This window comes from Arvicanthis niloticus, chromosome X (assembly GCF_011762505.2).
Source record: "Arvicanthis niloticus isolate mArvNil1 chromosome X, mArvNil1.pat.X, whole genome shotgun sequence".
Classification (NCBI taxonomy): domain Eukaryota; kingdom Metazoa; phylum Chordata; class Mammalia; order Rodentia; family Muridae; genus Arvicanthis; species Arvicanthis niloticus.
The window spans coordinates 103,251,842-103,275,844 of record NC_047679.1 but is presented as its reverse complement, the minus strand read 5'-3'; the positions used below and the strand labels follow the sequence as shown (position 1 = coordinate 103,275,844).

Here is a 24,003-nt window from a genome sequence, read left to right as displayed (position 1 = left end):
GGCTTGATCTTGGCCTTTTTGACCTCTTGGCTCTGTCCTCTCTCTTCTTCCTCTCTTGCTCCCCTGACCCTTTCTCTCCTCTCATCACCTTGTTCAGCCTGAGCCCTCCCAGATGCCTCTGGCTGTACTGCGGCTCATATCTTTAAAAAAGAAAAAGAAAGAAAGAAAAAAAGAAAAAAGAAAAAAAAAACTTCTCCTCAGCCATATCTAAGAGTACTCATATCCTCATTTTAATTCAGCATGTGCTTCTTCTTTTCTTTTCTTTTCTTTTCTTTTCTTTTCTTTTTTTTTTTTTTACCTTGAGTTGGCTTCTTAAAGGTATATACATCTGGCTACCACAGTACTGTAGATGTAACAAGGATATGACCTTTCTGTAAAAATGCACCCCATTACATACTGGGAAATAAAGGTACTGGTGTTAGAAAAGTAAAGAAATGGAATCAACTTGATGAGTTAAATCCAACTAGAGGAGATGGATGGAGACACATGGACTGGAAAGTTTGACCTAGTAAAATCAGAAAAGTTCTTAACTTTCCCAGGGATTTATTCCAATAAAGTAAGATAATCTTCTTCGGTGCTTTAATTTATTAACAGCAACTGTCTCTGTATTTTATTTATCTTATTTGTTTGTTTGTTTGTTTTGAGACAGAAAAGGGTCTCTCCATGTAGAGCTGCCTGACCTGGAACTCATTACATATATGAGACTATCTCTGTATTTGAAATGAATATTTAAAAACAAACTCTATAAATCAAATTTTCAAATACTTTATTAAAAGGTGAAGGCCACTAATGGTTTCAGAAAGCATTTTCAAAACAGACTCTTATAAAACAACACTTAAATATCACTCATATATTTAGTTATTCCAGAGTGAACAGATCTCAGTGAGTTAAAAACACACATTGAAAACTAAATTCAAACTAAATCATTTTAAACATATTTTTAGGGGCTGAGTATGTCATTTGGTTGGTAGAGTGCTTCTCCCTAGCTTAAAGCCATGGTGCCGTACAACTCAGGTATGGTGACACATGCCTATAATATAAGCATTCAGGAGGCGAAAACAGAAGGATCCGAACGTGAAGGTCATCCCCAGCTGAACTGCAAGCTGGAAATCAGTCAGGACTCCATGACATCCTATTTTTAAATAAAGTATTTAAACATATGTATTCTGTTTTATCTTAAAAGTAAACTACTTAACTTCCTTGCAAGTTAATGATGCTGTTATTTCAATAAATAGCAAGCTGCCCCCAGTGAGTACTTGTCACCATACTCCATCTTTGCACACTCAAAGCATCCATGTCAAATGTTCAGGATGCAAGATTAGCCCTGTCTCTCAGCAATTCATGCATTCTTAACCAAGCTTACAACATTTGAGGAACGCTCAGAGTTCTAATGTATTACTTTTCCTATGTATTTTGGATCAGAGTATTGATGCTGATTCATCCTGCCTCGAAATTCAAATGTACCTACATATTGGGAACTTCACTTACATGTGAATCAACTTTTATAGTCATTGTTGTCTCTAAAATTTTCTTTTTATTGTTTTTACCCTTACTGTTTTCCTGGCCAAAAGGACAGTGCACTGCCTGAAGGCATGAAACAGGTGTTTCTACTTCTCTGCCCCCAGTGCCCTATTATGTTCTTTGAGTGAATGAATTCTGTGAGCCCTGAAGCAACTTGGCATACTATCAATCACAAACGCCACGGAAATATAAATGTGAGAAGACAACACTGCCTACAATCCAACTCTTAGGCTTCCATGACTCAGAATTGCTGAAAATTAATGAAACCACAAGCCTTTGTGGGGTTGCCTAATTACAAATCAGCTGATCAGGAGATGCAGCCACATGAGTTCCCTTCCAAATCCATTTCTGCTTGCAGTCGAAACAACTAGGGCACAGATATGTGAAAAGAGAAATTCATTGCATCATTTCGTCAAATCTCTTAACATAATTTCAAAAGCTGTAGCATCAAGTACAATAAGCATTTAGAACCTATTTGAAAACATAGGCTTGTAAATTACAGTTTGGTCTGAGGGCTTATTTCGTTTTTGAAGAAGGGTGTCCTGTAGCCAAATGATATTAAACTCCTGATCACCCAGCTTCCGCCTCTCAAGTGCTGGAATGAAGAGCATTGCCCTACCATGCTCCACTAGTCCAAAGATTTAACTGTATTAGCAGAAGAACTCTAGGCAAAAAGGTCGATTTCAAATTTAAACAAATGGTCTTTTCTCTTTATCTAGTACTTCTTTTAGCACACACCTTCATAAATCCCAAAAGAAGCCTCGGGCACCACAGCTATTATATCTACACACCAACCACCTTGCTACCATGAAGTCAAGCAAGACGCTTGCAAATCAATAGCTATGAAATAAGTCACAAAAATGACTCTTTTGACAAAAAAAAAGAGATTATTTTATTTACATTTGGCGAGAATCGCCATTAATCTTCTGTAAAGTCTTCATTGTGCTTTTAAATTGTTTCTCATTTGTAAATATGGCAACTAAAAATACCCTAAGGGATTTGGTTTTCCAATCCGCACTTTAAAGCACTTGTTATCTACCACGTCCACTTGCAGCTTTGACATCAGGCGAGATGCTATTACAGGACTAGAGTCGTGTTTAAAAGGCATTTGCAGCTCGCTGAACTGTATTATCTACAATATACAAGACTTGGCACATACTTAAATTATTGAAAATAAAGTACAGAGTGAGTTACTCTTCTTCATGGAGCTTTCAGGCAGATATCAGAATCTCTTCTCCCTAAAGAAAAAGAATAGCAAACATCAGGACAAAGTCATTCAGTATTAAAATAATAGTTTAACTCAAATTTGTAATATTAAAACTAATGCTATGCCTCAAGCAGCTATTGTTTAAAATCCAGCCATAAGAATAGAATACTGGACAAGAAGGAAAGTTAGCTGCATTCAAAATTAGAGTTCTAGTTACATTTTTATTTCAAAGGCTTTTATTCGTTAATTTAATTCACATTTGAGTCTAATTATCAACTTATGCCTGAGCCTGGTTCCCTGTCCTCAAAATTATAAAAACTCATTTTATCATAAATATTACACTGCATCAATCATGGCACATCTTCCCACTCAAAACAAAATACTAACCCTTTTTCATAAAAGAACAACAGTGACATCAGTTGGCTGGTGTGTTCACTCCTGAGCTCAGTACACTCACTAAAAATAGCTTTGCTCAAGAGGGTCATGCATGCTAGGAAAACAGCCAAGTTTGCTAATTTGAATTCCTTTGCTACAGTAAAAATTTTATTCATTCATTCAAACATCATCAGTTCAGAAGTCAGAATCACAGGAACTAAGCTAGCACAAGCTAGTACATGCATGAGTTATTGAAGTAAAATGGTATTTACTGTCTACAAAGGGGAATAGAGACAATAAGCAAGAAATAAAGAGATTAAAATATCTTGGAATCATACTTCCTATAGTTCTACAGTTTTATGAAAAGTGTGTTAGAGCATCTTATGGTTCCTTTGTGTCATTACCTCTCACCTAATTGGCTGGCTCCAGCTACCTTCCTGTTGCATTTTTCTTATGAGTCTTCCTGTTTATGATGTGGTTATGAATAGGTTGACCCACACACCCCCAACCCGAAACTCCACACCACTTTCAAAACTGGGCAGCTAGGCACACCTGTGGTACTTTGTGAACTCCTAGCTGAGGACTTTTCAACCGGATACTGCAGAGGTGTGACAATGCCTTGATCTGGTTTCTGAAACGCTGAAATGAGATTTTTTACTTTCCGGAAAAATCTTTTATGTACCCCGGGTGCTGTCTGGAAAATAAAAGACCAAAACCATTATTTATTTGTCTCCCAATGCTTTAAAAAAAGACTTCTAAGATGTGAGAAGGATGCTGAGAGGTAACATTTGTGCAACTTGCTCAAATATTTGAAAACATGAGGAAGAAAGCAAAACAACATCCAGAAGAGCTTACTTTGCTTGGCTGCATTTCCCTGCAAGAGGAGCTAATGAGCTGTCATTTCAGCTCTCCCAAGGGTAGTATTAGTTCGTACAAGCTCTTGCTCACAGCCCTGCCCTTCCTGACTGGTACCCATCATACATCCCGAACCTCTAAGGGTGTACAGGCCATTACCCACAATGAATTCAGTAACAGAGGGGATGCAGTTAAACATTAAAAAAAAAAAAAAGCACAGATCCTACAGGTCATTAATAAAAAGCCCGAGCAACCAAAACAACAACTAACAACCTATCGCCTATCATCGTTTTACAATATAAAATACACAGAAAATTAAAAACTGGCCGTTATGATACATGTAAATGCATGACTGGCTATCACTTATACGTTTCTACATCATAAGCCATACTAACTCATCCTTCGTGTAAATTTTGTGTTCTTTTCCTCAACTGTTCTCAAAGTCAGAGCTAAGCCATGACAAGGTTTCCTCTATGACATGAAAATGAAAGGCTATAGAAAGTCACCTTTATTTATATATTTGTTAGTTTTTAAAGAGATCACATTTGCAGGTGGCTGCCAGGGGTATATTCTTTCCCTGACATCTGTGCTCTCACAAAGACACTGCCCAAAATCAACACTCCTCACAAAGCTTTTGAGCCAAGCTTTAGACACCAGCTCCAAACTGTCATTTTACATAAAATAAAATAGTATTGCTATGAGCAACTGAACAATGACTACTCTTGGTCTTTTTTCTATTATATTTTTTAGAAAGTTGTTTTTCAGATATTCCATCTGGAAGGTTTTTGAGGTGGGAACTGCTTGGTTTTTTAGCATTTAATGAGAAAACATGAAGCGTGGCATACAGACTTCTGTCAACTAGACCATAAGCTAGAGATAACAGACTATCCAAGGCTAGTCTCAGTCATTGCCTACTTTGGAGCAAGGACTTTTCCAGTACAAACCCTGTAGATGTTCTTGTTCGCTGTAAATTACTGCCCACCTCTACACCCTCAACAAATAGAAAATAGTCTCTGTTGAGGCCTCATCTAAAAATAACATGGCCATTCTTGCAGAGGCCATGCTTGTGAATAGCTCTTTTGCTCCAAGGTAGACTCTGCAAACTACAAAGGCATGCAATGGGTACAAAATACTTCCTTAGGTCTTTCTTAGGGCATTTCTCAATCTTTCCAGTTTCCAATCTCTTGCCTTCATTATTGCCTCTCAGATTGGTATATATATATATATATATATATATATATATATATATATATTCTTTCTATTGTTTTCATTCCACAGGCACAAACATGTAAACAAATCATCTTACATAAATTAATAAGCGAGTGTGCAATCACATAGATGATCAGAAGCAGCAGAATTGTCTCTGCATTCCTTTCAGACTAGGAATAGACCAAGAAGTTTCTAGTGAAGCTAAGGTCACCAGCCAGAGGAAAAATGTACATATTTACCAAGAGTGGAACCATTTCAAAACCACACTTCATTTAGACTAAATTTTTGTGGTTTATAAAAGCATTTTTTAACAAAGGCATCATTTCTTCAGGGACTAATAGTTAACACTTGATTATCCGTGCTGACAGAGAAGACTAATAGCACTGGACATACAGAAACAATTTAAACTTGAGATGCAATGTTTCTTCAGCAAATGACTAAGCCAATTTATGATGCTTGGCTTAGGCCAGTAAGTAATTTGCTTACTAGCTAAGGATCTCCTGATGACCAACTATGCAGAAAGGCCCAAAGGCACAGAAATTGGCAGGGAGAGAACAGTACGATTTTGACAATGCACTGCTGACAACATATGCATTAATAAATGATAATCAACAATTCATCATAAGTTTAGTCTCCAAGGACTGGATTAATCTCATCAGCAATGTTCTACCTAAAATAAAAGGCATGCATATTTGTCTTGTATAATTCATAAATTCAAGGTTCGTTGTAATCTCAATCTTAGGCTTAATAAGCTTTCAAATGCTATATGCACAGAAGATAGAAAACTACTGACATGACTTTGTCTTACAGTGTGGCAAACTAAAATGGTTTTTTTCTAAATGTAGTATAGTACCACTTAGCAAATTTTGGAAAGACATTTATCGCACACAAAAAAGTTACTACTGACAACACTATCCTATCAGTGAATTCACTTCTTGTTCAAATTTGTGTATTTCTCATACTGCCACCTCTTAGCTATCCACAGAAATGTTTTGAATCACAGCTGGTCTTCAATGTATTCTGCATAAATTTCTTCCAGTCAGGTAGCATAAGTTCTGAGAATATTCACTAGTTTAATATTCATCTTAACAAGAAGGCAAATGCTGTAGACAGAAAAAAATGTAGTACACATTTGATAAAACAAAAAGGGTTTTTACCTCTTTCACATTTGGGGATAATCCATGCCAATTGTCTGCACTCGTGGTACAAATAATTACAATATTATTAAATAATGAGGGTCCAATCAGACAACATAAAAGATATTTATGCTCAATAAGACCACCTCTCCCTCTTAAAATGATTATATATACATATATATACATATATATTATATTATATTATATTATATGTGAAATGGGAGAAAACAAATTTAAAACTTGTCTAAGAATCCATATCCCATCCCTTCCTCCCAAGGCTTAGGCATCATTGAGAAAGAGGGATGAAAAGAGTGTAAGGGCCAAAGGTGGTGAATGACTCCAAGGAAACAGTTTCTTCTAGACACAGCAGAACTGCTTCATATTTGAATTCACAGTGGTTATAACAGCATACCTAAGACCTGTGCAAACCTGAGCTGGACCAAATCCCAGCATGGAGAGAGGAAGGATGCACAGAGTCCCACCTCTAGCCAAGAAACTATTAGCAATTAATAGCTACCTGGAGACAAGCCAGTTAAAGAGCCCCTGGTAAGTAAATCATGCTTCAATGGAAGGCCACACATCCAAGAATATTTGGGTAGCACAAATTACATTAACAGATTTTTAAAAAACAGGAGTATACAAAGGTGGGTGAATAGAGAAGGAAAGATGGATCTGGGAGGAGTTGGAGGACAATGGTAAATATTATCAAAGCATTTTGCACAAAATTCTCAAAGATCTAATTTTTAAGTCAAAAAAATCAAAGTCTCTCCATTAAAATTTTCTATTGCTCATCTGAAGGATATTTCTTAAAGGGAAAAAGATAGCCATCATATAGCCAACCTATATACAAATTTATATATATTAGCTATACATAACTATTCTCTATGATAAATCAAATTGCTTATTTATTTGAAGCGATAGATTTGTTTAAGAAGTATAGCTTTCATTAGAATTGATGCCGATTTTTCCTTGGATAGTATCATTGTATTAATTATCCTAACACAAAGTAACATTGTATTAATTATCCTGACACAAAGTAACAACATGGCCAGAAAAGGATACAGTATCTTATGAAGGAACATGATCAGAGGATGTTATAAACTTTTCTTATGAAATGCATTATTATGTACAGTGAATATATGGCAATAAAGAACAAAATTATTGGGAAATATTACTCAATGGTATAGCAATTGCCTAAAATGCATGAGACCCTGGGTTTCATCCCTAATCCTATGTTTAAAAACCTGAAAGTTAAAGGTAAAACTTAAAATATAAAATTAACCAATTAATAAGATAACAGTGTACTTGAATATATTCTAACATTTTGGCAATTCAAATGTTTGTAATTTATACTTTACTTTTTAGTGACAAATTTGTAAAACATTTTTTAAACTTTTGGTCTTTTTAGACTTTATTATTCTTTAAATGCACAGATTTATTAAGTTATTAATAGACATTGATATTAACATCTATGTTTTCAAAAGATCACTGTGAAGCATTTCCACTATCAGGATGTACTGATGTACTATTAATAAGGTTAGAAACCAACTAACGTCTAAAGTGTGAAAACCACAGCTGTGGAATAATGAATTGATTTGTAAGATGGGCTGTTCTATAGCACCCTGCTCTGTAGAAAGATTTCAATAATTTCTTGGACTGACACAGTACTGTAAAAATATTTCAAAGCCATAAGAAACCTTCATTCTGAATAAATGTTATTCAAAGTCCTGGTTCATAAGGAAAACTAAAAGGATCTTAGTCATTGAAGTCAAGATAGGTACCCAAAAGTAAACCCACTCACCTCCTCCTCTCTTTCTGCAACCCCCTTCCCAGTGAGTCCCAAGATAGAAGAGAACTGTGATTCTTAAAAACATCTTTTTAAACCACTACAATAGCAGTTAGGAATTCATTGTGTATATATGTTTGAAATTCTCAAAGAATAATTTTATTAAATAAAAACTATAATTTCCCCTCATCTCTATTTCAACTATCCACACTCTCTTTATGGCTCTTTTGAAAATCTTGCCTACACACCCAGAGCATCAGCTGCCTGGATGCTTGGAAATGCCTCTGTCCAAACTCTTGTGCCTGGTAACTTAGTACTAGATGATACACAATCATATTGTTGAGATGTTTTCAGTAGTTCACATTTTTGGATGCTCACTGTATGTCAGACTCTACAGCTAAGAGCTTCTTTAGTTGTATTACCCCCTCTACTCCTTGAAATGAGTCCTCTTAATAAATGTTGGTAGACCCATTTTACAAATTGCTTCCGACAAAAGTGACTATATGAAGAACTACACATGGAGTCTGGATGCATTTGACATGGCCCAGGATTTCATGCTGTAGTATATTTCCCTATTAGATCTCATAAAGGTTACTAATGACTTGTAGGAAATAGAAAGTCCAGTTTGTTTGATTTATCCACAACAGAACCAATCTGTACATCAGTATCATTTAGTATATGCTTTCTTTTATTAATTTTTTTAGGTTTTTATTATTATTATATGCTTTATAAAACTTTGTAAAGGCACTGTAAGTTACACATGATGTGGTGGCTAAATAGGTCTGGAACTAAAATTTTCTAAAGACTTCTAAATGAGCCATCAATGACTGTAGAACTGAGCATCAGTGATTTAAATATGATTAGTATTTTGGTAGTGTATGGTATGACTTCTCTTTTTTAAACCAACCTAGATTTCAAGCACTTTTCTGATACCCAGAGAAGCAAAAGTAAATAAAAGAGCTGTACCTCAGCACTCCAAGAACCTGTTTCTGTCTGGGACACTCGATATGTATAGATGTAACCTTGATACCTGTAAAAGAGTACGTTTCCATTACTAATAGTTTCCAAAAGAACAATCAATGCTCTAAACTTGATCTTATTTTTATCTTATAAAATGTTATATGTACTGGATGTACATGGTCAGCTAGCCATTGGATTTCATTTGCTTACATTTTATTTCAGCCCAATTACAGTTTCCAGTGATCTTTTTCTTTAACTTAGTGTGGATTAATATACCTGAGTGTTTGTCTAGTATAGAAACTAGACAAAAAGAAGCTATAGACCTGCTATCACTGACAAAAATCATAAATTATAAAACACCTTTAACAAACCATACTCTTACTGTTTTTTAAGTATACAGAGTCTTAAGCTAAAAGTGGTTGACTGAAATAAGACCCAATTAAATTAATAATAATAATGATAGTATTAATTATTAAAGTAAGTATATCATGCTATGATAAAGTATTTCATGCTATGAAATATAACTATTCTTATATTACTATTATAATAAATAGTAATATACTATTACTATACCATTGTATAACATTGCAGTATAGAAGTAATAGTAATTGAATTTTAAAAAGGAGTACTCTAGCACAGAATGCTATCCAGCCTTTGAAATAATCAAATTCTGCTATTTGCAACAAGATAAATAAAACTGGAGGACAGGATGTTAAATAATTCAGGAACAAACAAAACAAAAAACCCAAAAAGCATCTATTTTCCATTACATGAAGCTGCTAAAGTGTTAACCTCAAAGAAATACAGAATAGGATGATGGTTATTCTGGGGCTAGAGAGATGGCTGAAAAAGCACTTATTACTCTAGCAAACGACCCAGCTTCAATTCCCAACACCCACACAGTAGTTCACAACCATCTGTGACTCCAGTTTCAGGGTACCTGATACTCTTTTTGTAACCACCATGAGCACCAAGCAAGTGCATGGTGCTCATACATACATGCAGGCAAAACACACAAAAAAAATATGTGAAAATATGTTATAAAAGAGGGATCTGCATTCAGGTGTGTCAATGCTTGCCCATAATCCTGAACCTGGATCTGGACCTGAGTGGAATCTACATAGGTCAACCCACCAGCAGTCCCGTGCTATGCCACCAGGACTAGCCCTCCTGCCTTGCCCAGGCAAGGGACACAGTCAGTTTTCCTGCTTTCATGCCTTCAGAATTGGCTCACCTATGCCCCACTACCAGGTCCATCTCTACTGTGCTGTCTGCCCAGGCTAAATGTGGGGCCAGTTCTCCCAAGTGTTGCAGCTGTAGTTTTGTGTTTGTTTGTTTGTTTGTTTATATACAACCCATTATTATTATCTATCATCATCTGGCTGTGCATAAGCAAATCAGACATTTTTGTTCCTACGTCACTGTGCTGGTTAGTTTTTTCTCAACTTGATACCAGCTAGTCGTTTGAGACGAGGAAACCTCAATCATGAAAATGACTCTATCACACTGGCCTGTAGACAGATCTGTGTGGGCATTTTCTTGATTAATGATTGATGTAGAAAAGCCTGCCCACGGTGGGTGCTGCTTCTCATGTATGGATTATATTTAAAAAGCAAACTGAGCAAGCCATGGGGAACAAGCCAGTGAGCAGCATTCTGTCACAGTTTCTGCTTTGCTTCCTACCACTCTCTGCCTTTAAGCCTTTAACTTTAAGCTGAAAGATGAAATTACCCTTTCCTCCCCAAGTTGCTTTAAGTCACTGTGTTTAATCACAACAGAAAACAAAGCAGAACACGTGGTGGCCACTGCTCAGTAATTCCCTATGCTACCCTCTCCTAGTTTCCCCAGCCACAGACAACCACCACACTATTCTCAATCTCCATGGGAACGATTTTCTTATATTCCACATATGAATAAAAACATGTGGTACATGACTTTCTGTGTCTGCCTTATTTCATTTAACATAATGACTTCTAGTTATAGCTACATTTTTGCAAATGACAGAATTTCATTCTCTCTGTGGTTGAACAGACTTCCATTCTGTTTATGTCTCCCTTTTCTGTGCTTGTCCGGCCTGACACCAGGTCTAATCTCCATTCAACTTTCACCCTTCAGTCACATACACAGGTGGAGGGTATGATAAACAGGCCTCAGGCCCTATAGAGATTTACATACTAATGAGGTACCTGAAGGCCAGAGGGTGGAGCCAAATAAGCATTCCTCCCCAACCCCTCCCCCGTCTCTCTTTCCCTATTTAACTCAGGTCTGCCCTGGGTTTTGGGGGTGTGCATCCAGATCCATCTACATCTGCCATGACATTAAAGCCTATAAAAACCCATGGACTTCCTTGTGTGTTGGGGCCGCGCCTTGAGGAGCCGTAGAAAGGCCTTTAGTGAGAAGCCGGGCCTAACTTCCAGCTGGAGGAACCCAGGGCATTCCCAGCCAACTACACACAGCAATGGTGCGAACCCTGCGGTTCCCCAGCCATTTTTACCTACATGTGCTCACTCCTCAATTGATGGATCCACGTGCTATTTCCATCTCTTGGCTTTTGTAAGTACTGTTTCAATGAATCAGAGAGTTCAAATATCTCTCCGACATACTGGTTTCATTTTCTTTGGATGCATACTCAGGAGTAGATAACTGAATAATGTGGTAGTTCTGGTTTGTTTGAGGTTCTTCTATGTTGTTTTCCATATTGAATATGGAATATTCCATATTTCCAAATGATTGCCATACTTACATTTTTATAGTGTGTAATGTTTCCCCTTTCCCTGGTCCTCATAAGTTCTTGCTATCTTTACATTCTTTGGTAATAGCTTTTATTTTTTTATTTGTTCTTCACTCATTTATTTTTAGTGGAGTAATGGAATAATCTTGTGATTTTAAGTTTCATTTCCCTGGTGATCAGTGTACTGTACATTTTTTTCATTACTTTCCTTTCTATAAAGATTTATTTTATTTTTATTTTATGTGTTTGATCTTTGTGCCTGCATTTATGTCTGAATTATGTGTGTGCAGTGCCCATAGAGGCCAGAAGAGAGTATTGGCTCCCCTGAAACTGGAATTACAGACAGTTGTGAGCCACCATGTGGGTGCTGGGAATCGAACTCAGGACCTCTGGAAGAGCAGTCAATACTCTTAACCACTGAGCCATCTCTCCAACCTCTCATAATTTTCTTAATAAATATATTCCTAATAGAAAAGTAAGGTGACCTTTATGCTGAATTTTCAAACAAAATTTGATTTTGAATATAAATAAATTATCATAGTCTCATTTAATATATTTTCTGTTGTTTTTAGGCACAGGATTGGATCAGTAGGTATCCTTGGTTAGGAAATATACTAAAGTCTGTTTAAATCACTGTGTTTAAACTTAAAAGAATAGATGGTACTAAAATCTTACAAAGAGAAGGCTATGCTTAGTTCATTGCTCACACTGGCATTAAGTCCCTTTAGAATTAAAAAGCCTTTAAATATTTGAATTAAATTGTTATGCCTTTAATCAATACCCATCAGCACTAATTACCTAACGAACTACAAAAGACATTTAAAACACTCTAATCGGGTTCATTTGACTTGGGAAATTGAACAAAAAGGCCAATTTAAATGTCCCTGTGATCACAAAACAAATGTTTTATTTTTGTAACATAGATTTACCAAAGTATTTGAATCACATATAAAATTACTTACTATGTGCTTATATGTAATATGTCATATGTTGAATAAATGATTTTACTGGTAAGGTCTTATTTTTAAATCATTGAAGGTACCTTAAAGCACACTAATTTCAGTAAGTACTCAACAGGGAACAAGACAAGCGCTTTGATTTTTTTCACCATGGGAACTTGAAACATGTTTCAAGGGACTTTTCTAAAGCTATCCAGAAAAACGGAGATGGAAGCAGGGCCCTTAGTTCTATCTTTCCCTTTGGGAAGCAATTAATGTGAATAATTCACAGTAACTTTAAGGGTGATGATATAGAAAACAACAGTGCTTAAAATCTCAACAATGGAGCTTGGGGGATAACTGATAACTGGGTTGGCGAAGTGTTTTCGTGCAGGCAGAAAGACCTGAGTACAATCCCCTGAAGCCATTATGTGCATGACGTTATGCACTTGTAGTTCCAACATTAAAGAGGTAGAAGCAGGCAGAAACCTCACTGGCTCACTGGACAGCCAGCCTACCAAGGATGGTGAGCTCCAGAAAAGTGAGAGTACCCATTTCAAAAAGCTAAGATGGACAACTCCTGAGGACTAGCACCTAAAGTTGTTCTCCAGCTTCCATACACATGTGTACACATACCTATGAACACTTAGACAAACACATATATACACATATACCTGTGTATATATCAAAAAAAAACAAAAAACAAAATCTCAATAACTTTAAACAAAGTGGTAAGCAAGCTGTCTTCCAGATTCTAAAGCAATGGATCTCAAAATATACAATGTATATACTTCTTTACCATCATTCAACTTCATTTAGTCAAACTAGATGAGTATGTTTTGAAAATTGTTTCCTAACGAATGTGATCTTATCTCACTTTCGGTTAAGCAGCAGGAACCTGAGTACCACTTCAAAAGCTCTTACCTTCTTCAGTCTCCAAACAAGCTGATGTCAATGGCACATATATTTTCTCATGATTAAGGTATCTGATATTAACAATTTCCCCACCCCAAGCCCTTGAATTCTCAATGAACTTTTCTCTCAGATAACCCAGAAGTGTGTGACTTCTGCTTTCAGTCATATAACTTACTAATCAATCATCCTCCATAGACGACATCCATAATAGTATGCCATGGATGGGAGAAATCTAAAGCAGAACAACTCAGATTGCATTCCTAAACTCACAGCATTTGGGAGGCATCTGATATGGGTGCTAGGAACCAAACTCAGATCCTCTGGAAGAGCATCAAATGCTTTTAAGCACAAAATATGCTTTTAAAAACCACGTATACATCTGTAGAAAATCACTGTTATAGGAAAAAGTAATGAGTGTTAATAAAAGCCATAAAAATGTACATATCTTTGACCAAATAACCTTGATAATCATCATATTCTCCAAGGAAATAAGTCAAAAGGAAAAAAATATGTTTTTAATTGTAAAGTAAAATAAACCTAACTACCCCCAACAAGTAAACATTACTCAAAATAAGAGAATAGTTTCTAGATATGCACTTAAAAATGTATGTGATTAAAGTAGAAATAAAAAATTACATCGAAATAATCTTTCACAGTTCAATAGAGTTAGAAGCATACCTGCTGAATGGGACAAAGCACTTGCAACCCATCAACCTGATAAGGCTTAGTATCCAAAATATCGACGATTTGAAAAAAACTCAGTAAGAAAACAAATTGATTGAAAATGTGCAAAGGACCTGAACAGATTTTTCAAAGAAGAATACACACAAAATGGGCAAAAAATGTATGAAAAAATCAACATCATTCATCATTGGAGAAATGCAAATTGAAACCACACCTGCTCAAGTGGCTCTTACTAAAGATATGAAAAGTGAGTATTGTGAGGGTGTGGAAAAAGAGAACACTTGTACACTGTTGGTGGGAATGCAAATTAGTAGAGTGATTATGGAAAACAGGAAGGCGGTTCTTCACAAAATAAAAAAAGAAATTTAAAGTGGCATGACTCAGCAATAGAATGACTGGGCGTATATCCCAATGAGATCATTATGTTGAAGAGTCTGCTCTCCCCTGTTCAGTGTAACACTATTTATAAAATAAGGGTAAAAAAATCAGCCTTAGTGTACAAGACTGGTGAATGATGGATGGAGAAAGTGTGATATATACCTGCTGCACCTCATAAGAGCAATCTATATTTTAAGACAAACAAAGACATGGAAATAAACTAACTGAGAAAAAAGACCAGAAAAAAGGAAAAAATGGGTTATGGGCAAATATGTTCAAAATATATTCTACATGTAATAAAATAGTATAATAAACCCATTTTTAACAATATGTGCTAATTATTAATGATTGGAAAACAAAACCTGAAATATACATATAATTGAATAACATTCAAACTTGACAAAAATGTTATTTATTTTTGACAACAGGGATGAACCTGAAGAACAGACATTATGTTAAATGAAATAATACAGGCACAGAAATGACAAATATTACAAGATCTCAATTATGAATAAAATCTAAAACTACTGAATTTACAGAAGCTGTGAATGTTGTGTCTTTGTTAATTGCAAATTAGAAAAAACCATGTAACCCATTTTTTAAAATTGCTACATGCTTCTGATTTCCTCTGTGAATATAGACAAATCAAGGAATGAATCAATTTTCACTTTTTTCTCCCACTGAGATGCTTTTTGAAGTGGATAAGCCCAGCGTTTAGAATTTAAGACAATAGAGTGTTTACATTGTTGCTGTTAATTTATTTTTGTAAATAACCCATCCAGAAAGTGTGTTTTAGTTCTTGCTGATTCTAAAATTTGACTTTATTTCAAAATATCTAAAGCTGCCCCCTATGCTTTTAAAAGGTGTTCAAGATTTATACTAGCCACTCAGTTTATTTCTATTTTTCAGTGGGTCAGTATGGTGGGTAGGACTTCCTTTCAAACTAACAAATCTACATCAACTTTCTTGATGCCAATTAAAGGACTTCTCAAAAGAAAAGCTATAAGTACTGTAACTTCTATGTTCACATTACAAATGCTGCAAGCTAGTTCTCATAGTCTCATTTACACAATTTATTTACACAAAATATTTACACATATATATAACATTTGAAAGACACGATTATGAAACAGATTTTAAGAGACTTTTGATGCTTTTTTCAGACTGACCTGGAACTCATTGTACAGGTCAGACTGACTTCAAACTCATGGTGATCCTCATACCTCACTTCCCAAGTGCTGAGATTGTAAGCAGGGGTCACCATACCTGCTATAACTAAATTTCAAACAAATATATTTTTTGTTTGAAAATCCATAGTGACTGTCCCATACATATAAAGTCTTCCTTATTAGAACTGTGTTCCCCCTCAAGAGGTTTCTGAATTTTCTGTTGTCCAAACTTTGTTCTTTTGGAGTGGATATGAATTTCCAGTACAATCTAAAGTTATTCAATATCCAGACAGACTAATGGTAAAACTATGTAATGATCCTATTCTTCCCAGTACCACTTGTTAATCCAGGGCAAAAGAAAATTTGAGGAACTTGACCAAGGTAAAATTACTAGATAAAAGGCAAAGTTACAGGGGCTAGAGAGATGGCTCAATGGTTAAGACCACTTCCAGAGGTCCTGAATTCAATTCCCAGCAACCACACGGTGGCTCACAACCATCTGAAATGGGAATCCGATGACCTCTTCTGGCATAAATATAAAAATCATCTTGTCAAGTTTTATTTAAAAAAGAAGAAAAGAAGCCAACTTGCACTGTGTGCTCAGAGGGTCTTGCAGAAAGATAGTGACTCTTTCTTAATCCTCATTGTGTGATACATTTCTTATATTAGTGGTAATGAACAGCAATTTCAGAAGTATAAGTCTCCATCAAAAGGATGAGTCTGTAAAGACAGAGCTAGAACGTTCTGCTGAAGACAGGACAGAAGAGGTAGCTGAAGAGAAAGCAGCTGAGGAGAGCCCAAGATATGTGGGATGGGAGGTGGCTAATGAATCAACACAGACTTCCTCTACATTTAAACTAAATAGCAACTTCAGACTAACCTTGAAGCTTCAATTTTACATCGGTAACCAGTGTCAGATTTTAGCATATTTTGTCTGTGAATTGCCCATTTTGTGGTTGATGTGTAACAAATTTAATACCAGCATGGCCTTTGTGCTCACTCTACCATTAATAAAGTCCACCGAGAAAATCAAAAATAATTTTAGTGACCAAGGTTATTATGAAGATGTGGCAGCAATAAACTTACCTGATAGAATTTAAAAACCAAGTATCTAGGCAAACAAGATATCTCAGTGTGTACTACAATGGTTACTCAATGAGACACTACAATGCCTGAGACCCACGTGGAATAAGGAGAGAACCAACATACGTGTACTCACACACAAACATACCATGCACACATAAACACATAAATACATAGGTAACTAAGTGAGGAATCTAAAATGATGAGAACTAAAGTGTGATTTCTTGTTAAATTTTATAATCTTAAATTAATTGCCACATTCTCCTTTGCCATCCTGTTCCCTGCTATTACAACTGTTAAGCTGGAATTTTATTGTACTACATATCTTCTGCTTCTTGAATGCAGTTGTGTGGTGGGCACTTTATTTCTAGCTCAAAGAACTCCATATCTTCTGCAGAGATATTTGCTCATTTGTTTTTTATTGCTGCTTTATTCACAATAGCTAAGAAACAGGACGAGCTTGGATGTCCTTCAACTGATGAATGGATAACAAAAATGTGATATGTTTACCAATGGAATGATATTCAGCTATTAACACAAATGAAATTATGAAATTTGCAGGTAAACGGATGGAACTGGATATAGCTATTCTGAGTGAGGTAACCCACAAATATCACATGTGTTCTCCCATTTGTGATTGTTGGCTTTGAGTCTTGAGATATGTGTGTTTCATTTGGAATACCCATAGAGGTCAGGGATCATGGGTGGCTGCTTTCAAGGAAAGAGAGATTGAATGAACAAGTATAAGGAATTTAAAAAGGAATACTAGAACAGGAAGGGTTAATTGGAGTGGCAGTGGGAAGGCAGAGTAGAAGACAGAATATAAGTAAATATAAATAAAAGTAAAACCCTCTCAAAAATTTCATATGTAAACCTACTAATATAGATGTTTCCTAAAATAAATAAATATATACATATATAAAAAGTGTTAAAGTGGAGTTACTCTATAACAGGGCAACCACTAGACATCACATGTTACCAAATAAAATTCCTAGTGCCAGGAATGGATTATGACTTTTTGAACTGATGGCCAATGAAGTCCCATAGACCACCATTATAGGCCACTGCCAATGTTCTTGATTACCCTCCACAACTTGACAGTAAAACCCTATTGCTGAAGACACTATACACCTGAGGCATAGAAGACAGAAAAATCAAGCTGATACAGGCCTGGAAGCTTCATCTATGTGAGCTAATCCATAGTACTGGAAGGTGCTATCCACACTATCAGAGGAGAAATGTAATCATAAATTTCGCCCCTCAAAAAAGGACAGAAAGATGACTCTTTTATACAAAGACATATATGACAATGGCATCATTCTGTGTCTTCAAGGCTAAGGAATTATAAATGCATTTCTTCTTCCACATCTTTCATCAGAGAAGCATAAAGTCAGCTATGTACAGAGAGATGTTAATTGTAGATATATGGTATATTCCCAGATTATTTTAAAAATAATTTAATTAGTTTTCCACTTGTGAGACAATACAGGGAAGTGGCTATTTATCTTACAGTGAAAGGTGAAAACTTCTGAGGGTATAATATGTACCTCAATAAAAGAAACTTGGTATACCCAGAAAAAAAGAAGAGAATAAAATCTTACACCATCTCGTTGAAAAGAGTTAATTCTCTAAAGATGATAGTTTTCCTTAATTTATTACTGAAGTTAATTTAATCTAATTTAACAGAATTATTTTAGATTTTTTTTGTTTTTGTTTTTTTGAGACAGGGTTTCTCTGTGTAGTCCTGGCTGTCCTGGAACTCACTCTGTAGACCAGGCTGGCCTCGAACTCAGAAATCCGCCTGCCTCTTATTTTAGATTTCATCACAAAGAACCAGTAGACAAGAATACCTAATATACCTAATGAATTTTGAGTAAGTTTGAAAAGTATGCCACACTAATTCAATTAATATAAGTACGAATAGATCAATTGAACCAAATAGTCAAAAAACAAAAACCATATTATAACTATTTAGTTCTTTTAGTTTCTGGTAAAGTGGCCCAACAAATGAAAAGTGGAAATTCTACTTAGTAAACTATGTTGGACAGTTGAAAACCACTTGGAAACAAATCAAATTAGATCTTTTATTCACATAAAAGTAAAATTCAAATGGAATTAAAGAGTAGAATATAAATTAATAAAACCATATATTTAAAACAAAACAAAGTGAAATTTTATGTATCTGGGGAGGAGAAAAGATTTTCTAAGCTGAGAAGCAAAGGGGAAAAAACAAGCATGAAGAAGCTGTGTGATGCATTTTAGTACTAAAAGTATTAAATAACAAACACCAAACTGATAAAGGATATCTACAACACATTAAGATGTGTTCGTGTGTGTGTGTGTGTGTGTGTGTGTGTGTGTGTGTGTGTGTGTGTGTAAAGCAATAAGATGCAAACTATCAAGTGATAAAAGTATGCAAATAGCCAGTTCACAAATGGGGGAAAAATAGTTCAACAACCACACAGAAAACATTTAGTGCCACTAACGAAAGCTAAAATATAAAAAATAGAGTGTAAATATAATAAAATAAAATTAGAGGTTAAAGTTCAAAAAGAATTATTTTCAACAAGAATACTCATTGGTAAGGGAAAGTATACCTATGGTGATCATTTATATGTAGAATTTATTATTTAAAAATATTGAATGATTCAGTGGTCAAAATAAAAAGCTGATGTACATGTACGTAATCTTCCAAAAACAAAATTAGTCAACAAACAATAAAATAAAAGGTTAGTCCAGAAAAATGTGGTTCATTTACAACGTAGCTGAACTAACATTCAGCTCTTATAAGATAATGCCTTGAATTTATTTATGAAAATATTGCATGAGTCAGCTTTTTTCATACTAAATGGAAATTGCAGAAAAGTAATGAAAGGATGTACATGTTCAAAAATAGTCATGTTATTAAAGTGTAAAAGAAACTTTATTTAAAATTTAATAGTAGTTGTCTTTAAGTCATAATATTATAGATGATTTTTTTTTCTTAAATTCCTATATGTTTTCAAACTTTATATCACAAATAAATACGAGAGACTATTTTTATGGACTCTTTTAATTCTAATTTTATTTAGAGCAAACAATTGGAAGAAAAGCTTCTTGTTTTAAATGAAGGATAGTAATCCTTGAAATGGAAGCCTTTGACAATGTTTGAAACACTCTGTTTTTGAAAACCTAACAGGAAAATAGGTCCTATGTGACTGAGATTTAATCTGGGAAACGGGCACATATGGTTTGAAAGTACAAGTTTAAGCATTGTTTGAACCACACAATAAAAATAGAGTAAATTGAAGTTTAAGCAAACCTTCTTGGATAATGGGAATAAACAAAATGTAGAAGAAGATGGTACTGAGTAACAGCCATTAGTGTAGGTTTTTTTCATGCATACATGATTTTTTTCCTTTCTATCCTACATCCTATGAATCATTATTTTGAGTAAGGAATATAGGTTATGTTCCAAATAACATGTTGCACGTATCACGTAGTGCCAGTAAGAGAGAATAAAATGGTTGTGTGTATCAAAAGGGACACTCAGCTCAAAACAAAACAAAAAACCTGAAGCACTTATCAAAGGCAAGGAAAGCATTCCTCTTGTCTCTTCCCTCCAGGTTGTCTGGCCATAACCCTGAAAATCCACACAACAGGGCATCATTCTAAAGACTGGAGGAGGAAACTTCTCCACTTCTCTATTTTCATAGGAAGAGGTTTTCAAATAGAAGTTAGTTGACAGCAACACAACAAACAAACAAACACCTTACATTTATACAGCATCCCCGTCAGTGAAAATCAGAAGGCTGAGAATTTCGTTAAGTGGTTCCGGCCTACACGCCCAAATACTAGGGTTTCTTCTCTTCAAGATTTCACTTACAGCCATCTTTTATAACAGAGGAAACAACAGGTTTCTATTTTACACGGATGTAAGGTAAAGCCCCAGAGAATTTGAGTGACTTCCTAGAGCCCCCACCCTGCTCTCTTGTCAACCAGATACTCTTCCTAGTGAAGAATACAGTATGCCTCAACAGCTCATCTAATTCCAAATTGTTTGCTGAGTGCCTATTGGGTACCAGGATGTGTTCCTGGTACTGGAGACAATGTTTGCTCCTTCATGAAGGTAGTTTTGTGGTAGAGCCCATATATAAGTAAACAAGCTAATATTAGTAAGTTTAAAGTTCCTTGAATAAAAGAAATGGGATAGCAACCCAGAGAGGGCACTTACATTTGTGAGAATGATCAAGAGATGCAATGTTGAACAGAAGGTGGAAAACCCTGAGTGGGGAGTAGGCTTAGTTACCTTCAGGGGTGACCAGGTGGTATGGAAAGTATAAGTCTGAGGGATACTGTCTCCAGCCCTCTCTCCCCTATATAGGCTTCATGTGAACCTTTGTTTTTCCCTTTTGGTTAAGGAACATTCTACTACCTCTATTATCAGTGTGCCCAACACAGCCCGTTTCACTCACCATCCTTCAATTTTTGACAAGAAAAAAAAAAAAAAAAACCTAAGGATTGTCATTGGCTTTCCTAGCCCTTCTTAGGGTTCCACTTGGGAACATAAAGATCCAAGCCCATGGCTAGGTGTCTAGCTTAGTAAAAAAGCATTTTTCAGGCACATATAAAATCCTGGATTCTGTCCTCAACACTGAAAAATTATTTTTCCATATATTTACCTTGAAGACTTTATGATAAATGTATTTAGCATGATCTGAAAACTGCCAAAAATAAGGCTTGGCCATTTAAAAAAAAAATCAATATACAATGACAATCTTCTCACAGAAGCCTCAATTTAATCTTTATTTTCTGGCCCAGAAAGTACTTCAACTTTTTGCCGTGTATCATCATGTACAGAACTCACTACCAAGCAGTTTTGTTTTGCTTTTATGTAGATTCTACTGTACTAGAATGAGACTTTGTGGGGAATATATATATATCTCCAGTGTTCACTTTTTCTTTTTTAAAGCATGAAGGTTTTAATCTTCATAGTCCCTTGGAATATGAAAACCATTGAAAATCAAGGGCTAAGAGATTGATGTTCTGAGATAAGAAGCTTTAGAGTCTGACTAGGTTATGATTCGCTCAGGGAGGTTGGGAGCCAAGATGCAGCTGCACCTGGTTCAAAATGGAGCAAGAGGCTGAGAACAGTCTAGGCAAAGATCAAAGTGGGATCATTACAATGGTGTTTTCTTTCTCTGCTCTTTAAAACCATTGTCAGTCCTATCTTTTACGGGACACACCACGTTTTTAAACTCATTACCCTTCTTATAAAGCAAGGCAACTCAGCAGCACCAGAAAGGCACCCCTACTCTTTCATACACATCCTCTTTAGTGCTATACTGCTTTGGTGTTGTTTGCTATTGTTTAATAAGATCTTCTACTAGGTAGCCCTGGCTGGCATGGAACTGGCCGTAAAACCCAGGCTAGTTGCCTGAAACTCATACACGTCTGTCTGCCTCAGCCTTCCCTTCCTGGTGCTGCATTCTGAAAGTAATGGATTCCATTTCTTGATTGGCCACTTCTCCAAGCATTTGCTAGATGCTTTTCTTTTGGAGTACCATTTTCAGTCGTATTTGTAGAGAATGATAAAGATCTTCCTTTGCCTTAATTCATGGCCCAGAATACAAATAGTCCAACATCCCAGGGCTCCACCATCATGTTGTCTACTTGCAATCAGAGCCGAAGTCCAGAGTATGGGTCTTTCTCAAAGCAAAGGTAAGTTCTAGGCTATATTTTCCCATTCTGAAGGGTATTTGGCGAAGTTGCCACAAGCAGACTGCTGAAATGCAGTAGATAAAATCTGCACTGAGGGACATAAATCCAAGTATTGCCCACTATAGCCCAGGGTTGAGCCCTGGGACCATCCATAAGAGCTGAAAGAGCACTCAGTTCCTGCTGCCTGTATTCCCTGGGTACCTCTGCCAAAAGCTGTAACCCCCTGCCACTCCTCTCAGCCCTCCCCTGAAGGGCAGGCTACACATGCTAGCAGCCTGCCCCTACCACGAGATGTACTCACAAAACACACAGGCAGTACACGCCAGGGACACTCTCGCTGTCTCGCAGCAGATAACTTCCATCCAGTCCTGTAGCGAGTAAGAGCTTCTCCCCGGTCTCCCTGCTGATTTTGCCGTGGTACACAGTCACTGCATCCATTCCTAGCAAAGTCTTCGACGGGCCCAGAAGAACGATGGTAAAAAGGAGACGCTGCTGCTGCTGTTGGTGCTGCAGTGGCTTGCTGGGCACAATCAGCCACCTGAATACCAGGGCAGCCAGTGAGAGAGAGAGAGAGAGAGAGAGAGAGAGAGAGAGAGAGAGAGAGAGAGAGAGAGAGAGAGAGAGAGAGAGAGAGAGAGATTGAACCCTAACAACAGGATGTTGTCTACCTGCCTTAGAACCTCTTCTCACACTTCAATTAAAGCCAGCTCAGCAGTTTAACAGCTTTAAACTTGTCATGGGTTTGATCCCCTACTCTCCAACACAGGGTTTGTGGTGGGGGAGGGGGCACTCTGGAAAGGTGAACACTTGCAGTACTTGAGCTATGTCAGCAATGCAGACAGAGCTTGCACGAAGATGAGAAACTTGATGGTGCTTCCCTGTTCTTGTGTAGTTCCTGCAACCTGCGAAGCCATCGGCAATGACTTGGCTTAACTAGTGTACAAAAGAATTGGAGATAGAGGCAAATGGTAACTTGTCATCATGAGGGGCAGAAACAGACTGGCAAAATAAAAGCATAAAAGCAGCCAAACTACAAAACCACAGCAGAACATGGCTACGAGGCTTCCGCAGCATCACCGAGTACTACTGAACTATGGACTTGGGGACTCGATGTTCCTGAAAAAAAAAAAAAAAAAAAAGCTTTCTTTTCTTCAACGCTGTTGTTGGAACCCGGGACCTCCCAGACGAGATCTTCCACTACGAAGCCATATGCCAAATCCTTGAATACGCTTTGGCCCAAGCAAACATTTTTACCTTAATGATTTGTCCAAGATCCAAAAGTATCAGTTTAGTAACACACAAAAATTGTAATATTGTTAAAAAAAGATTGCAGATGAATCTAGCTGAAGTGCTTAA

The 24,003-nt window shown here is 36.3% G+C and overlaps 1 protein-coding gene across 2 annotated transcripts; it reads right to left on the bottom strand.

Moving 5' to 3' along the window:
- Positions 1-764: 764 nt before the first annotated feature.
- Sh2d1a (SH2 domain containing 1A) lies at positions 765-23,331 on the bottom strand. Of its 2 annotated transcripts, none has more exons than XM_076918419.1 (4): positions 14,312-14,453; positions 9,056-9,119; positions 3,656-3,797; positions 765-2,759 (listed from the first exon to the last, which is right to left on the bottom strand). In XM_076918419.1, exons 1-4 carry the CDS (start codon positions 14,341-14,343, stop codon positions 2,722-2,724), a joined length of 276 nt encoding a protein of 91 aa, XP_076774534.1. In that variant the 5' UTR covers positions 14,344-14,453; the 3' UTR covers positions 765-2,721. The 2 variants fall into 2 exon arrangements, with proteins under 2 accessions (XP_076774534.1, XP_034341631.1); XM_034485740.2 differs by lacking the exon at positions 14,312-14,453 and adding an exon at positions 22,949-23,331 and having other exon boundaries at positions 766-2,759.
- Positions 23,332-24,003: the final 672 nt, after the last annotated feature.

What these genes read in the sequence shown, in the direction of transcription:
- Sh2d1a (XM_034485740.2), bottom strand. Translation starts at nt 23,085, where the DNA reads ATGGATGCAGTGACTGTGTACCACGGCAAAATCAGCAGGGAGACCGGG. An exon ending in GTGTACTGCCTGTGTGTTTT is followed by an intron (nt 9,120 to 22,948) that starts GTGAGTACATCT and finishes ACTCTTTTACAG; the next exon opens with GTATCAAGGTTACATCTATA. An exon ending in CAGGTTCTTGGAGTGCTGAG is followed by an intron (nt 3,798 to 9,055) that starts GTACAGCTCTTT and finishes TTTATTTTCCAG; the next exon opens with ACAGCACCCGGGGTACATAA.